Source organism: Gymnodraco acuticeps, unplaced genomic scaffold (assembly GCF_902827175.1).
Source record: "Gymnodraco acuticeps unplaced genomic scaffold, fGymAcu1.1, whole genome shotgun sequence".
NCBI lineage: Eukaryota > Metazoa > Chordata > Actinopteri > Perciformes > Bathydraconidae > Gymnodraco > Gymnodraco acuticeps.
In genome coordinates, this window is record NW_022989854.1 from 709,179 (window position 1) to 727,138 (window position 17,960).

A 17,960-nucleotide genomic window follows, 5' to 3' on the forward strand; every position below is an offset into this window, starting at 1 on the left:
TACGGAAGTGAGGCCGTAGGTGAGGCCCACGTCATAGGTGGCCGTGGATTAAGTCTGTCAGTGCTGCACACGTACAGAGGGATTACCCAATAGCGATAGCCTTAGAGGGCTGCGCCTATACTCATAGAAGCTGGGTTACAGTACGTAACCCCAGTTCCTTGTGCTGCTCGTTTGTTTTTGGATATTTTGGATACTGCCTTTTTGACACAGCTTTTATTATTTAATAAAGCTCGCTTTTTGTTAAATTCTGCATTTGGGTCCTACCTTTTCCACGCATCCTGACAGCAGGTGCTAGATACAAAGACTTCGTACATGTTGGGTTTGACTGCTGTTCCTTCATTTGGTGCAACAATAAACACTCAGACACATGATGCCTTGAAAATAAATAAACTATATTCAAATAAAGTCAATTTTACTTAATTAAAGACCGTCATTATCTTTCGGTAACACATGCCATTATCTCAAAAACAAGTTGTCGTTTTTTTCAAATATTCTTTTTATGCATTTCATAAGAAAACTTATATATCAGCTTCAGTTAATAATTTATTACAGTATTGGATACATGTTTATGTCTATCACATGATATCGGAGTAACTCAGTCATTGTTTTCCTAATAAAGTTCAGGCAGAGAGAGACATTTTCATCATCACAGGAAAAATCTTCACAGAGACACATTGAAGAGCAAGACCTTGGGGGCTGGGGCACATGGGAGAACAAGAAGAGGAGGGGCAATAACACAGACACAGAAATATCGTACACCAACAAACAAAAAGAAGACCTGGGATGTTGCTCGTTGCAGACTTAGCCTGCTTAGCACACTCTCACAGCTTTTAAAGGTAACAAAACAAGTAAGCAGTGGACAATGACCAATAAATGCCTCTGTGTGTGTTATCTTCAGTATATCTGTATGGAGTAGAGTCTGTGTGCCACTTGCTGATTTTATTTCACAGAGAGCCTCTGGTGTTTGCGATTCCAAACTGTGGGAAATTACAAGTGTGCCAATAGGCGTCCATCACAGTAGACCATGCTGCTATCACACAAACACGGGGATTCAACATGCATCTGCAGAGGAACACGGAGGGGAAGCAAACACAGACACACACTGGGGAGGGGGTGGGGAAGAGAGGCATCACATCAAGCTACAGAACAGCAAAGGCCGAAGCCAGACAGTTAGTTCAGAAGTTCATGGAAACACGGAACATTGTCCGGACATTGTAGAGTTCTGTGTTTAGGTGCTGAGCCACACCTGCAGGGACAGGGCATGACGTCTACATTCTGTACCGCTGGTGCTGATCATTCTTACACAAGAGTCCAGCAGATCTGTGTGTATGTGTTTGTGTGTGTTTAGTGAGTAGATCTAAGCTACTGCCCTGCCCCACAGACACCGTTAATATCAACAAAAAGTTCTTCTTTAGCTCATGACGACCCACAATTGACAATTATACTCACAATGTTCCACAGTTTCTTCATGTAAACATGCTACTTAGACTCAAAACTCCTCCTCTGAGAGAACTGAATGGATAAATGTACGTTGGCGGAGCGTTACAACAAACACTGGAGTAGAAGAAAATGTGAACTGTCCTCTCGTCAAAGCTACTAAAGACATGAGATGTGTTTTAATAGTTTTCTGTATTGCACATTGAAACCACACTCCTTGAACTAAACTCCAAACTGTCCGCCTCAAGGACCTGCGGCTCAGCTAATCTATAGATAAATAATCTTCTTGTAAATAAATAAATATCTAAGTAAATAATCTTATCCATAAGTGACATAGACACAAACATAGAGTAAATTAGATGGATTATGTGTGGTTAAAATACACTACACTGTTTGAGCAGTTCAAAGGGAAGCTTCCTCGCTGTGGAAAATATATCAAAATCTAATCTACTAAATGTAATAAGGATGTAATCTACACTACCAATCGTATGTAATATATCGATACCATTCTAAACATTGTTTAGAAGTACAAAAAAATGTACTTCAGCTACAGTATATTGGCAAGGAAAGGATACAAAATCTGTTTTAGAAAGTTTACAAAGTATAGTTAGTCAAGGGTTAACGAATCCAATCTTTCTGATATTATTGTGTGTAACAATAGATATAACAAATTCCACCTGGATAGCACTTATCATTTGTGGATGAAATGCTTGTGATGCACCCGCAGCACAGTGCAGGGTATGTAAAGTGACTGATATTAAAGGTGGGGTAGGTAATTCACTTCAGAAACACTTGTTGTTATATTCCATGGAATGCTCTTAACGTCCCGATAGCAATGAATATATTAAGTGCTTGACAATAAATACATAAAAAAATGTCATCTGTGGAAGCCGTGGCGCTGTAAAAAGCACGACCAATCATCTGAGCCGGCCCGGCTAAAGTAACTGGATGGCCTACCTGCCTGTCAGCCTTCCATCTGTGCACAAACTTATCTCGTGCCCTCATTGGTCATGTGCGCGTTCGTGTGTGTTGGAGGAGGGGCTCTGTGAGGAAGTCTGAAGGAAGAGGCAGATTTCTTTCGGCTGCGTACTTTCAAATTCTAGCGCACTCGAGCTGGTTTCTCCGTTCTTACCTACCCTACCTTTAAGCATTGAATATTACAGTAAATATAATGTTAACTGTGATGGGACACTGTATTGAATCAACTCCTCCCCATGTAGAAAAGGATGCAGGACTCTGGATGCTTCTAGCTTCTTTAATATTATACTATGAGGTTTTCTTGCTACATTAGCTATGACTTTATTTTTTCATGGACTGACCTCTCAGCTTTATGTATCTTAAAGTTGAAAGTGATAAAGCTGAACTGTTGGTGTGTCGATACCACTTTAGATTTAACAGTTTTGCACTTCTCTAGTTGATTTTACTGTATATATAGCAGCCAGTAGCTTCAGAAGCTTATGAACATTTGTATTGTATGTTCCAACTCTGCCATGCATTACTGAGCGACAGAGGTTTTATTCACTAAAAACAGCCAACACTATGGTACTATGACTATAGAAACGGTGTTTGACTCAAATGCAAAGTGAGACTGCGGCTTCTGTGCAGATTAAATCTTTTGGATACGACAGCATGATTTGAAAATGGAAAGCATTGTCTGCTGCTGACCTACAGACTGTAAACAGGAGAATGTTAGATGATAGACCTTAGTTTGTTTGCAAGTAAGTTCTTTTGAAACAGTGTGCACACCTTCCATTAAAATGGAAAGTAATTTTAAGCATGTCTGGTTCTTGTATTAAATGTCTGGTACTTGTATTGAATTGCACTAACAAAACAGTGTGTTTCTGTTACATCAGATACAGTGCAGCTCTGTACAGCTGAAAGCTTGAATACTGGATTTGTACTTGAGAATTGTATCTTAAGGCATTGTATGGGTGCCATCTTGAAAATGTTCATGGTTTAGACCGGCATCCTGCATCCTAATTTGAGTGTAGCTTAGGATCTTGTGTGTGGATCATTATGCTGTAGACTTGATGATGATTGGAATCTGTTTTGTCCGTTTTTTTAAGACTATATTGTAATGTACTAGCTTCATAGGCTTCACTGTTGAAAGTAAACTAACACTGTTAAATCTTGTTTGACCACCCATGCATGTTTGTCTGTCCGTGCTGCTGTCACTGAAGGTAAAGGAAACATGCCGCAGTAATGGGTTGGTCTGTCTCCACATTACTGAAGGAGTTCCGTCATCTCAGTCTGTCTGGATGGAGCCTCCAACCAAGTTCCACACAGCACACATTTGACCTTTGAGGAGAACAAAATGCCCTTTTTGTTTCCCTCAGAACAAACGCCTCTCCTCCCTCCTGTGTGCCTGCACACTCAGCTTTATACAGGTAAAGTGGACATATCATTAACAACTCATGTAACCAAGTTCAGATAGAAACCTAAAAGGCCAGTATAAACCTGAAAGTGAGCATTATATGTCTGATTTAACACCAGGGATGTCATTTACAGGTGTATTCTGATCGTTTCCTTTTACATAGTATTTCTGTTTGACTATTTGTGTGTCTGTATCTGGCTATACATGCAAAATCTGTTGGTTTGATGTACAAATATCTGAGAGACACATCTGACTTGAACGCAGTATGTAGGGGATATGGCTGTTTTATTTCACCAGTGTGGCATTCATCTGTTTGGGCAGCTAACACTTTTACTGCCTAATATTATGATTCCAAAAATGATCACCATTTTAATGTTTGGGATCTGTGGTGGTTCTTCTGCATGAATATAAAAAGGTGGAAGCAGAGACCTGATGGTGTTCTTTTGTGTTCTCTGTAATATGACTAATTATACAGAACAGTAGCTACATATTTCCTCCCTGTCTAACTTGGTCAATGGTAGGCATCATCTGCCTACTGAAAACACGACACTCTATATGTACAGTACACTGGTTTCATTATTTACAGCGTGTGTGGAGAACCGCGTTCTTCTGTACAGTGTATTAGATCAGCATCACCACTTTATAAGAACCTCCAGTAGTAAATATACTTAATGTTATTGTTATTGTAAACATTCCACTCCTTTTCAGACAGCGTTTCACCTCCTCAGTTGACTGTACCAGTAAAGATGGGGGGGAGCAGGTTTTTTTTTAGGAAACTTAAGTGTTGTTCCTTCAATGCAACTGATGGATACATTTAGTCTGATGTGCACAGGTTTCTTCTCTATCAGCGGTCTGATCCTACAAGGCAACCCACCCCCCGGCTGTAGAACAGAATGAGACAGCACTCCAGAGGCTCATCTGACCTTTCTCACCTCGAAAATCTCAACTTCACATTCACTCTCTCAGTCTGCGCTCTGCTTACTTTGTTGCAGTAACCTCTTGTGTTCACTAACCTTAACACTTCACTAACACTTCCTCTCGCCCTTTATCATGCCTGTAACTGCCTGTGTGTGTTTGTTATGATCTGTTTACACATGCGTACATAGTGTGTGTGTGTGTGTGAATATGTATCTGAAGTGTTTTAGTATCCCTGCATTAAAAGCCGGAACACTTCCAAACATCTCACACTTGTTTCATGTAGAACTGTGTACTGTATGGACTGAGTGTTAAAGTATATGTTTGTGTTGCTGTGCAATATTCTTTCAGAACATTTTCCATCTCCTTTTTAAAAGCCGCTGATGTGGCAGTAGGCCTCCAGGCTGGAGAAGAGGATGTAGAGGAACCACAAGCCCAGGAACAGCAGGCTGGTGGCGATGCGGGCCCTCCTTGGCCCCCCGAGCTCCCCCCCGATAGAGGGCCGGCGTCTGAACAGGAGCACGCCCATGCAGATGAAAGCGAAGATGGTGAAGAGAGTGACGGAGAATGCCAGCGACCCTGGGTCCACCCTGAACTCCTTCCCTTTGACTTTCCAGTAGACGGCGGCCACCGTCCATGCCACGCCGATCCCCAGGAACACGTTGACAGCGTTGCTACCAGTGACGTTACCAACAGACGCATCAGCATGCTGGTCCTGCATGGCGGCCACTTTGCTGGCAAAGGTGTCTGAAATGAGAGAAAGAGGTGTGAGAGTGATCCATGCACCTCGGTGAACTGTTGCATCGACCCCGAATGAACATTCCTGCCGATAAAAGGATGTTTGAATATGCTCACGTGAATCATTGCAAATCAAATGCTACAGTTTTGTTTGCAGTGTGAATGTTCATTTTCACACAGAAAAATCAACTTCTCATCATGAGAGAGTGACTGAGGATATAGGCCATTGATGTCATCTTAGTTGTTATTATGCAAATGAAGGTCATATTTGTGGTTGGAGTTGTTTGATAAGACTTAAACTGAATCTATAGATAGTTATGAGGACACAACATTTCTGCTGGTCTCTGCACTTTCTACATATTTCACCCGTATGACCTTCTACACCTCACACAGCGAATGAGGATTCGCTCACCTGGAATAGAGGTTCCCAGCGCCACGAACACCACGGCGGTCACGGTGTCCCGCAGCCCCACGGTGCAGCCGAAGTGTGACGCCAGATCACCGATGAAGGCGGTGAGGAGGCCGATGGTGCTGATGGAGAACAAGAAGCAGGCCCAGCCGTTCCAGTACTCTGTGGGCGGGACGCAGGCGAACAAAACCTTCCAGAAGACGGTGACGAAATGCATGAAGTAGTCGTAACAAGATGGAAGACGCTCTTCACTACCCTCTTCGTCATCGTCGCCATCACCTGTGAGGAAAACATCAGACCACATCACAGAGAAGATTAGAGTGGAAAGAGGCTTAAAAACATGAAAGAAGTACGGAAACTTGTCCGGAAGTATACTGACTGAATTCATGTTCAAATACAAGCAGCAGGTTTTATATGGGCATAGATATGTCTCATAATTATTTGTGTGAACATACAAATAATTTGTGTGTAAATATGTGATTTGGAAATGTAAAACAACATCCACAAATGCATTTAAAAGATTTGCAAACTCACAAATAAATGTGCAAATGTAAAACAGATCTGCAAATACGCTAAATATTTTCACAAATAAAAAAAAGATCTGTGAATATCTCTTTAACATTGACAACTTTCGATCAGGCATTTGTGAATCCATTTTGTATTTGCAGACCAACAATGCGCTTGTGGATCTCAAATCTCTGCTCGTGGATTTCAAATCTCTGCTCGTGGATTTCAAATCTCTGCTCGTGGATTTCAAATCTCTGCTCGTGGATTTCAAATCTCTGCTCGTGGATCTCAAATCTCTGCTCGTGGATCTCAAATCTCTGCTCGTGGATCTCAAATCTCTGCTCGTGGATCTCAAATCTCTGCTCGTGGATCTCAAATCTCTGCTCGTGGATCTCAAATCTCTGCTCGTGGATCTCAAATCTCTGCTCGTGGATGCATTTATGGCTGCGGGACACCGTGACCGCCGTGGTGTTCGTGGCGCTGGGAACCTGTATTCCAGGTGAGCGAATCCTCATTCGCTGTGTGAGGTGTAGAAGGTCATAAATGCATCCATAAATGCTTGTGGATCTCAAATCTCTGCTTCTGGATCGTCTTTTTACACACACGGAATTTTGAGACATATTTTCCGCCGGTCTCGGCTAAAATCTACTCGTGTCACTCGGTGATTTTCGGAAACCACGTGATGGCCTGCTGATGACGACATTTCCGCATGATTTCAAAGTAAGAGCATGATGGTTTGTTTAATGCTCTGTTTTTTTTATTATAATGAACAGCGGAACGTTAGATGCATTCTTCATCACCATCATCATCATGTTATAGTAATGCCGTTAGTTTGTGTTAGTTTATTGGATCAATATAGCATATATCGAGCACATGCATTGATGTTGAAGTACAGGCTATACGCCACTTTCGGGTCCCGGGGGAGCAGCTGGCAGCGAAGCAGCCCAGATAAAACTCTTTCTTCATTGTTTGTTGTGTATTCAGTCATGCGGGTCAAAGTTACAATGCACTTCACATCTTATTAATCGGCCTAATTTTACCTTACCAGTGCAGTAATAAAGTAATCTGTAGAAAAGCACCGTATTTAGGTCAGCCTTCATAGTAAGGCGACATTAAATGTTATAATATTCATTGTGTCCTTTCTACTGTATATGCATATATTCCTGTCTATTGCTTTCATTTGTATTTAATGTTATTGTGTTTGTACTTGTTTCCACACATTTCACAATTTGGGATGAATGAAGTATCTATATATGATATCCATCCATCTATCTGTCCGTCCATCTATCTATCTATCTATCTATCTATCTATCTATCTATCTATCTATCTATCTATCTATCTATCTATCTATCTACCTATCCATCTATCTACCTGTCTGTCTATCTATCTATCTGTCTGTCTACCTATCTATCTATCTATCTGTCTGTCTACCTACCTATACCTGCCTGCCTACCTACCTACTAGTTGTTTTGTTTGGAAAGGTTTTGTCATTGTATTGCTCTTTACCGGCACCTGCAGAGTACAGGACTTTACATTGTACTTACAATTGTACATTGTAACTTCGACCCGCTTGACTGAATACACAACAAACAATGAAGAAAGAGTTTTATCTGGGCTGCTTCGCTGCCAGCTGCTCCCCCCGGGACCCGAACGTGGCGTATAGCCTGTACTTCAACATCAACGAAAGTGCTCGATATGCTGTATTGAACGTTCATTATAAAAAAAAAACAGAGCATTAAACAAACCATCATGCTCTTACTTTGAAATCATGCGTAAATGTCGTCATCAGCAGGCCATCACGTGGTTTCCGAAAATCACCGAGTGACACGAGTAGATTTTAGCCGAGACCGGCGGAAAATATGTCTCAAAATTCCGTGTGTGTAAAAAGACGATCCACAAATGTGAGATCCACGAGCAGAGATTTGAGATCCACAAGCGCATTTTTGGTCGGCAAATACAAAATGGATTCACAAATGCCTGATCGAAAGTTGTCAATGTTAAAGAGATATTCACAGATCTTTTTTTTATTTGTGAAAATATTTAGCGTATTTGCAGATCCGTTTTACACTTGCACATTTATTTGTGAGTTTGCAAATCTTTTAAATGCATTTGTGGATGTTGTTTTACATTTCCAAATCACATATTTACACACAAATTATTTTTATGTTCACACAAATAATTATGAGACATATCTATGCCCATAGTTTCATAACAGCTGACACCAGAGAGGAGTAATGACTGTCTGCAGTGAACTGGTATTCCACTTTAAGCCCTCTGCTCTGGCTCCCTTGAGTTTAGACAAAAATAAGAAGGAAATTAAATAAAAGTATTTCTGACTATTTATATTTTGTTGCACAGTTGAAAATGTTTCGTATCTTGTATTTTGAGGTGATACTGTGACACATAAATAAAAAACTAAACGGTTTTAATTAGGTCAACTAAAATATGCGTCACATCCTGCTACGGTCCCGCGCGAGCGCCTTTTCTTGCAGGTGAATAACCTGACCCCCGGCTCGATGAGCGAACTATGGATAAATCAAAGAAAAGAAAAGTACCGGAGGAACACAGGGTTTAATTCTGTGTGGACAGAGTTATCTGCTTTCACAGCAAACGATGCTGGTTTACCGGTATGTTTGATATGTAGAGAGAAGTTGTCAACGGTGGTGCAGCCTTTACGTATCGAGGAACAACAAGGGAGAGGAAGACAGCTGACGATCTTCAGTCATAATTCAATCAGTTAACTCTTTTTAGGGTGCAGCTATATGTTTTCTTTATTTCAAAGTGGGTCAATTTTAATTGTATTTTTTTTCCCTTCAAATGTGCAGAGGACTCCCCAAGTGCTGTGCTTAATTTATTTTAAAGTAGGCCTGTGTATTATTTTTAATTCTCCTTATAAGAGTTATTTGTTTCTTATTAGAGGTTAACAGTTTTATAAATAATAAATGCAATTTTCTTTTTGTTGTTGTCTATGATATAACAATAAATACAACTTTATAAGCTATCAAATATGTTTTGCGGCTCCAGACAAAACAAATTGTTGGAAAAGGGGGCAAAATGGCTCTTTTAGTCAAAAAGGTTGCAGACCCCTGCACTAGATGGTGGTCTTGAATTAAACCCCCCCCCCCCACCCAACCAAATAAAGCATGCGATGATCAGAGGTGGTAGAAGTACTCCGATTGTTTACTTCAGTAAAAGTAGAAGTACTCAGATATTTGACTTGCCTAAAAGTAGAAGTACCACACACACACACACACACACACACACACACACACACACACACACACACACCACACACACACACACACACACACACACACACCCACACACACCCACACACACACACACACACACACACACACACACACACACACACACCACACACACACACACCACACACACACACACACCACACACACACACACACACACCCACACACACACACACACACACACACACACACACAGCTCACCTGCGCTGACAGTGACCGCCTCCACAAACTGCTCCCTCCAGGAGTGTGTGCCGATCACCAGCGCCAGGTTGGTCTTCTTAATGAGCTTGTCCACGGTGCTCTGCCAATCAGGAGAAAAACACACTTCATTAGCAGCCAAACACAGCCGAGGACAGGGGACAGAGTCACCCGGTGACACTGAGCTCGTTAGCTGTGCTGTTTGTGGGGTTTTCAATGATGAAAATCTGTGAGTGAAGTTTAAAGGTTCTCTATGTCACACTCAGTACCAGCAGATGTCGCACAAGAGCACCAGAATATCAGACCAAAAGAAATGGGCATGTCAGTGCGCCCTCTCTTCTTCTGTCTAGCTTTTTTTATTGCCAAAAGCGTTTTTATTCAAAGAACATAGATTCTTCAGTGAAGGAAAATCCAAAAGGTTGTCTCCAGAAGAACCCTGCCATCTCGGTATTAAAGTGCTAAAAGGTTCTTAGTCTCTCTATAAATGCAGGGAGGGCCAACAGTTTTAAAGGGTGGGACCTAAACCGTCCCTCACTCAACCATTTGGCTATAGGTCGGACAAAGATATAGTCTCTGGGTGAAAGGGGACATATTTCTGGGGTTCTTGCTGAACAAGCCAGCTGGAAAGTGCTAATGTTAAATTAACATTTGTTGTGCCAAAATGCCAAATGACAGGCTTTAAAAGAGTACTCTACAAAGTAATGAACTCACAGGGACCATCATCAGCTTTTATTTACCGGGTATGCTTCCATGAACTGCATTGTGGGAAGCGACGCGGAGCGTTGCTGGCGTTGCTCGCTGCAAAAGTTGAGCAATGTTCAACTTTTGAAGCTTGGGCGGAAGCGTCAGCCAATCAAAACATATGCCAGTACAAGCTCTAGCCAATCAAACCGCTGCTTGTGTGTCAGGGGCGGGATATTCATGTGATTGGTTGTTGGTCGAGTTTCAGACACGCCCGCCGGCAAGCTTCAACGCACGCTGCTGTGTGGACGGGCCATAAGTGTCCATGCTCCTATTCTGGTTTCAGCTTTTACCTGGATGTACCGTATATTATATGTTCAGAGGTGTGTACACACAGCCCTGTGTCCCACTATTCGACTGCTGCTTTTAAATATGAATTCAAATTAGATGCATTTGAAAACAAATTGTAATAACACTGTGCATTGCTAGAGCCATGTTCTGCTCCCTATACAGAGTAATATGCTTGAATGCAAGATTGTATTACATTTTTTCACAAAAGCATGTTATATATTTTGGAAGAGAATACATGTTTTTGTAATGTGTAGAATGATTTGGATCTTGTCTAGATTCTAGAGCTGCAATAGACTACCATTAATAATGCATCTATAAATGTACCCATGGACATCAGAATTGAATGAAAAATGAAACAAATTATCATTGCTGGAATGAATTGTCAGTACACTGCAGTACAAAACACATAAAACTACACTTTTTCCAGAGAAAAATATTGAATGTTGCACCTTAAACTCGTAGGACTCCTCGATGACCACCTCCAGGCGGCTGTGCTCTCCCAGGATGGGCTTCCCCATCTCTGCTATCCTCCGGGCCTCCTCCTCCTCAGGGCTCATCTGCCCCTCCGCCCCCTCTGCCGTGGAAGAGGTCATGTGGTGGGAACAATAAGTACACCGACCGTGAGCTCGGAGTGAAACTAAAGCGTGTGATATTTCCAAGTTCCACACCTATCAATAATAGATTGTGAGTCAGCCTTATTTCGGGCTGCACTGCATCAGCCTGAGTCTGAAATATGGGTGAGTGTTCTCACACAGTGGGGGGGGGGACGACGACAGATGGATGATATCTGTTTGGTATCTACACTCTAAAAACGAAATCAATGCATGGTTGCAAGATAAAAATGTGAGTTAATTGATTTAGATAAACATTTTGAGTTGCAAACATTAATTTATAAGTTGTGTTGACGTAATAATGTTGGTAATTATCAACTTAATATTGTGTGTAATTTGAACTCTGATTTCTGTGTTAATTGACTTAAAACAAAATTCAAGTTGTAGTAAGTAATGCAATTGGCTTGATAACTTAATTGTTCTACACCTTGAGTTAAGGATTTCAAGTCCACTCCCACTTAACATGCCTGGACAAGTTCCCACAGTTAAGACAAATAGAAATATACAAAGGACATTTTAAGGTGAGTGTCATCTTTTGTCATTGAAATACAGTAGATAGCCTTGTAGTTGCACTGTATAGGCAAATTGCTGTTTGACCAAAATGAGCAGCCTTTGAACTGTGAATAGTTCTGTGAGAGGATACAAAGTAGTAGAGGCTACTGTGAGAGTAAAAATACTGGTTACTATTGTGATATCGCTTTTTATTCAAAATGAATCTCGTGAAGCAGATCAAGGATGCTTCTTGAGGTAGGATCCTTATTTAGAGTTGTCATTGAAATGCCATTGAATGTCATTGAAATGCAAGTTGTCACCCATTCAGAATATATTCATTTAGGTAATTTCTCTTTTTTTCCTTTTTCAAAAATAGCACAATACAATTGAAGTACGCAGAGAACTATAGCCATCCGCTGCCTTGTCGTGTACCTTGGAGAAAAGGAAGAGGACCTATTCAAGGAGTTTAGCGACGTAATTAAACATCTTGAAATCAAATAAAATCCACGGGCACAGTGACACAGGACAAAAGCACTGCTCTCTGTCAGCTACATTTTGAAGCATATTGCACTTTTAGCCACACCCCAATCAATAATATCTTAGCAACGTTCAGCATGGATAGGTGTTGACAGCAATGGCATGGGAAAAGGATTGTGTAACATTTGAAAAGTGGCTTCTGCTCTTCACTTAACCAGTTCACATATTGAATGGAACCTGCAAAAAAGATGAGAAGATACACTAAAACTTGCACGGTTGGGATTGACAAAATCTGTCCACATGCATTTAAACACTAGGTAAAGTACTCAAAAGCACCTCTGTGAGTCTTCAGGACCACATTGCCATGACGACACACACAGGCAGACTCAATAGATGAAAACAATACCAGCGTTGCTTTAGCAGCTGGTAATAATGGCTCTGAATTCGCTAAGAGTGACAGTTTAAAAAGTATGCAGTTACCTAATTCATGATCTCTGATGCGCTAACCTATTATTTAATGTGCTTCAAAAGGACATGAATATCGCCTTCATCAGTGACCGGTCCACCCAGGATCTGACCATACGATGGTAACCATCGTGGTCGAGGGAAACAAATGCGTTAAATGTGTTCATACTGTTTGAAATAACGACTGTCAGCAGTGTAAACATCTTTGTTACATCTCTTGTGAAATGGATGTGTGTGATCTGCAGACTGGTGGCCATTGAGAGTTTGTTTCTGTAGTTTTACAAAGACTTTACAGATTTGACATATTTGTCACTGGTTTTAAATATGCAAAGGCCTCTAACTTCGTTGTGATGGCAGCATGTATTAGCTGTGTCCCCATTATTTGTGGGGCAATTTAAATTTGTGTTATTTATATATTTTTTCAAGATTGAAATGAAGCTCAGCGCAAGTTCTTTCAGGAAGACTGGGTGTAAATACATTCACTCCGCAGCTGCATATAATCAGCTCATCACAGGCGTTCTCTTTAACCTATTACATTTCACCTCATTCTCCAGCAGCCAATCAGCGCGCTGCAGCCAAACTATAAAATGGTTCTCCTCTCTCCTGAAACTATTGAATACAATGTATTTGGAGCAACTTCATTTATAAATGGTTGTCAACTTAAAAACGTGTATCCCGAATGAGGGTAATTAAGTACATACAACTTAAAATTCCTTTTAAATCATGCGGTAAAACTAGTCGGGACAACTTAATCTTTTGAGTAATCAACTTCAAAACTTGTGTTTATGCTACCAATTATTAAGTAAGTGGTAATTAAAAACACCTCTGATTGTAGAGGAAAAAGCCTCCCCTAACTCAAATCACTTTGTTGCTTTAAGACAATTTCATTAGAAGTTGTCTTAACTCAATAAACATTGATGCAAACTGTTGCGTTGATTTTCTTTGTTGAGCCAAGGCATTTGTTTTTAGAGTGTGTGCATGTTTTTACATGTTATTGATTTGCCAACAAATAGACAACACTTTCCAGAACAATACTGCACATATTTCATTTATTATTCTGAGAATACTGTACGTATTTCTTTTGGTATCTATTCATGTAAATTATTTATCTACATCTTTTTTTTCGTACTTTCTATCTTCTTTAACTGTGTTTTTGTATGCACCATATACACCAATGACAGGTAGTTGGATGACAGGTTGGTGAATTGTATTGCTAAAATGCCAACAGAAAATAACAAATCAGATACAAAGAACAGATCAAATGTGTAAAACAAGACAATGTCACAGAGCCCAGGGGGACCTCATGTGACTGTCTGACCAACAGTCCTTATATTCCCCTATTCAGTTCACAATTGGCGCGTTCACACCGCAGTATTTTTCCCACTTTAGTTCCGATATAGTTCCGAAATGTCGCGTTCACACCAAAAAGAGCCGGAACTAAAATTAGTTCATCAGAACCTTTTCACCCCCTTTTCCGTCCCTGCTAGAGAGCAGGGACTTTCGTGGGAGAAAAAGGTTCCTATGTCTGATTGGCTGGGCGGATTGCAAACCACGCCCCGTAAAACTTCCCAAAAAGTTTTGTGAAGCCGCCATTTTATTATCCTGGCATTAGCATTATTAGCATTAGCATTAGCCCAGCGCAGAAACGCAGAGAGACTAACTTATAGCAACACAAAATAAAACATGGGAGCGGTGGAGATGAGGAGGTGTCGGCGTTCTGGCGATTTACTCGGAAGGCTTCAGTAGAAGCTGCTGGGAGTCCCAGCAGCTTCTACTGAAGCCAGTCCCCAACTCCGGGGACTTCTGGCCGGGGACTTTGGGCGGCAGTATACGCCGTGAAGTGGTTTGCAGCCTGCCAGTAAACCCAAAGCAGAAGAAGAAGAAGTGACGTCAGCGGCTTAATTTGCCTAATCCTCCCTCAGGGAACTTATTCCGGGGTGAACACGATCTGTACTTAGTTCATGAGAACTAAAGAGTTCTCATGAACTAAGTTCTTATGAACTAAGTTTTCATGAACCTTTGTGGGAAAAGTACTGCGGTGTGAATGCGCCTATTGACATAAAGCAGAGTGAAGCAAATACTACATTTATAATTTCTCGCTAAATAAAATGACCACATATTTGACCATGAACACATTGTATGATTGGTGCTCACAGGTGGAGATTATATTGTGGGGCCTCCTGCTGCTCTGTAAAGGTGCACCGCTGTTTGTGTCCTGCATGAAAACTAAGGTCAACTTAAAAAAACCAACACACAATCTTTGGCAAAACCTAACCGACTGCTTTTGTTGCATTGTTATAATTGTTTTCAAAAAGTTTAAACATTGACCATGTGTCCAAAAAGTAATCCAGGAGAGAATGTGTTTCCTTGAAAACATATTTAAAAATACAGTCAATTGTAAGGGAAGGTCATTCTGTTGAGCTGGACCTCTTTCTCCTGTTCGAAGGATTTGCAGATTTATGAGGTGAGGCTACACTGTACACAAAGCTTAACCTTGGGCCTCTTCATATCGATCCCCCACTTTCTTCCTGGCCCTCGATACAGTATCACAGAGAGAGATAGAGAGCTCCAAGCAACTTAAAAGAGAGGGGATTAATGCTGACAGGAGGCCAGTTTGTGGTATTGATCCATTATGCAAGTAGCTGAGTTCTTCTTAGAGAATTAACTGAGAAACTCCGCTAATCAGGGATTCAAACGTCTCTTCTCTTTACAAAAAGGGAGGTTACGTGGTACACAAAGAGATTAGCCATTCATTCATTTTCTCATATGAAGAGACGTGGAGTTTTGGAGACAGTGTCTCTGTGTGTGTAATTATAAAAGTACAGTAGGAGTAAAGCATCAGCTGGAAACCGTCCCTGCAGTATTCATTGACACTAGTTCTACCTCCGAGCAGCGTCTTTCAAACTTCACTAGAGGACGGGCTTTGAAGAGGTGCCCCCCCCCCCCCTGTGAGTGAGGACCATGGCTGCCTCATCGCCACTCATTTACAGGAGAAAGCTGCTCAGCTGCTTTGTCCTCAAAGAAGCATTTAGAATTGTGTGAAAGTTTTAATGACATAATATGATGCTGGTGACTTGTGCTCAATGTGGAAATAAATCTTCTTTACTGGTACTAAAAACCGCTCTGGCTGCGGGTTGGTTTGTAATTTGCAGATCTCATTTCCTGTGGATTTGGCGTTCCCCTGCTGCTGTTGGAAAAATGTATTTCAGACCTATATTCTGCTTTGTCATATGCTAAGAGGACTTCCCATTCAAAACTAATATGAACTTAAATCAGTGGGATGCCAGTAAGCAGGGAGGTGACCCTCTTCTCCTTTGCAGGAAGACTTGATATAAATCCAGCTGTCCTAAATGAATGAACACATCCAGGACTCAGTGTTCACTCCTCCTCTGTTCAATCCCCAAACAATCCCCATCTGCAAATCACTACTCATGTTTACGAATTACCTTAGAAAAATATACTACAAATATATTTGATATCGATATATTAGTAAATATTTTACATCATAGTTTAGAAGCAGCTGCTGTAGGTTTACAAGCCTTGGCTGTTCGTAGAGTCATAACACAGGATCTATCTGATCAGCACACACACTCAGCTCAGTGTGTGGGAGCCAACTCATTTGCAAATATTTATTTCCGAACGGTTCCATTGTGCTGTGCTCACATTCACAGAGCGGAGATCACATGAACAACAAATAACCTCTACTCCCCAGTGGCTCTCCCTGTCATACCTCAGGGGACTGGGTTCAGATCTGGTTCATTGTTATTACGACTTATAGAAGTAAAGTCCCCAGTTAGGAAGAAATGGTGTTAAGAATGAGTAATTCAGGCTGAAACCTCGTAAACCACAGACTCTGTGGCTATAGCTCTGAATTTATGTCTTTTCAAAATGTTGTGAAAAGTGAAACAGATGAACGGTAGTGCATTTAATATTATTTTCTGGCAAACAGAATGACTGATTCAGGCTCAATAGCCGCTTTCACACCAAGTACTTGGCCGGTACTTGTCCCCGGTACTTGTCCCTGGTACTTGTTCCCCCCGAACTCTTTAGTCCCTCGAACTGTCCTAGTAGATCGCGTTCTCACCGGAATAAGTCCCCGAGGGAGGATTAGGCAAATTAGGCTGCATTTATCTGTGACTTTCTGTTTGTGTAAAAATATGTGTGTGTGTGTGTGTGTATGTGCATGTGTGTGTGTGTGTGTGTGTGTGTGAGGGGGGGGGGGTCAGTGGATCAGAGTGGCAGGTAACGCTCGCTGCGGCGATTAATCACCTATGAAAATGCTTCTGACAAATGAAGCTGCTGGGTCGCGTCTTCCGAGTAAATCGCTAGAAGCGCCGACTCCACCGCTCCCATGTTTTCTTTTGTGTTGCCATAAGTTAGTCTCTCTCCGTTGGTGCGCTGGGCTAATGCGAGCAAATAAAATGGCAGCTTCACAAAACTTTTCGGAATTTACGGGGCGTGGTTTGCGACACACCCACGAACCATTTCCTCCCCAGGAAAGTACTACCTCGCTAGCAGGGAGGATCTGGGGTGAAAAGGTTCGCACGAACTAGGGACTATAGGCCCAGATTATTTTCCGCCATCTTTCCTCTGGAACCTGGCACAGGCCGAGGAGGTGGAGTTGCAGCAATCTTTGACTCAAGTTTACTTATCAATACTAAATCAAAATTAAATTATACCTCCTTACGCATCCGACCTGGAAAACTTTGCAGCAAATCTTATTTGTTACAGTGTACCGTGCACCAGGGTTGCGGTCGGATAATCCAAAAATCAGCTCCTAACGTCTAACCCTATCGTCTATTCCTTGATCTCTGAGTGAAAGGTCACAGGGTTAAGGGATAGTGGATAGGAGAATTCAAAAGGACTTAGGAGAAGGTTCCTAAGCTAAATGGACTATTCGACTTCAGCCCAGGTCCTTATTCAGAATTCTTATCAGAATTCTCTGAGTTTTTATCAACTTTGGTACTTAAAACAGATAAAGTAATTATCGTAGGTGACTTTAATATTCATGTTGACGATGATAAAAATAGCCTTAC

General features: G+C 41.3%; 1 protein-coding gene across 1 annotated transcript in view; it reads right to left on the reverse strand.

Moving 5' to 3' along the window:
* Positions 1–371: 371 nt before the first annotated feature.
* The window catches only part of LOC117561906 (sodium/calcium exchanger 2-like), a gene marked incomplete at its 5' end in the record, with an annotated part of 291,101 nt that continues 273,512 nt past the window's right edge, over positions 372–17,960 (reverse strand). The window contains 4 exon segments of the mRNA XM_034239574.1: positions 372–5,473; positions 5,877–6,152; positions 9,851–9,950; positions 11,329–11,453. Coding sequence (XP_034095465.1) covers positions 5,097–5,473; positions 5,877–6,152; positions 9,851–9,950; positions 11,329–11,453 — 878 coding nt within the window. The 3' untranslated portion in view covers positions 372–5,096.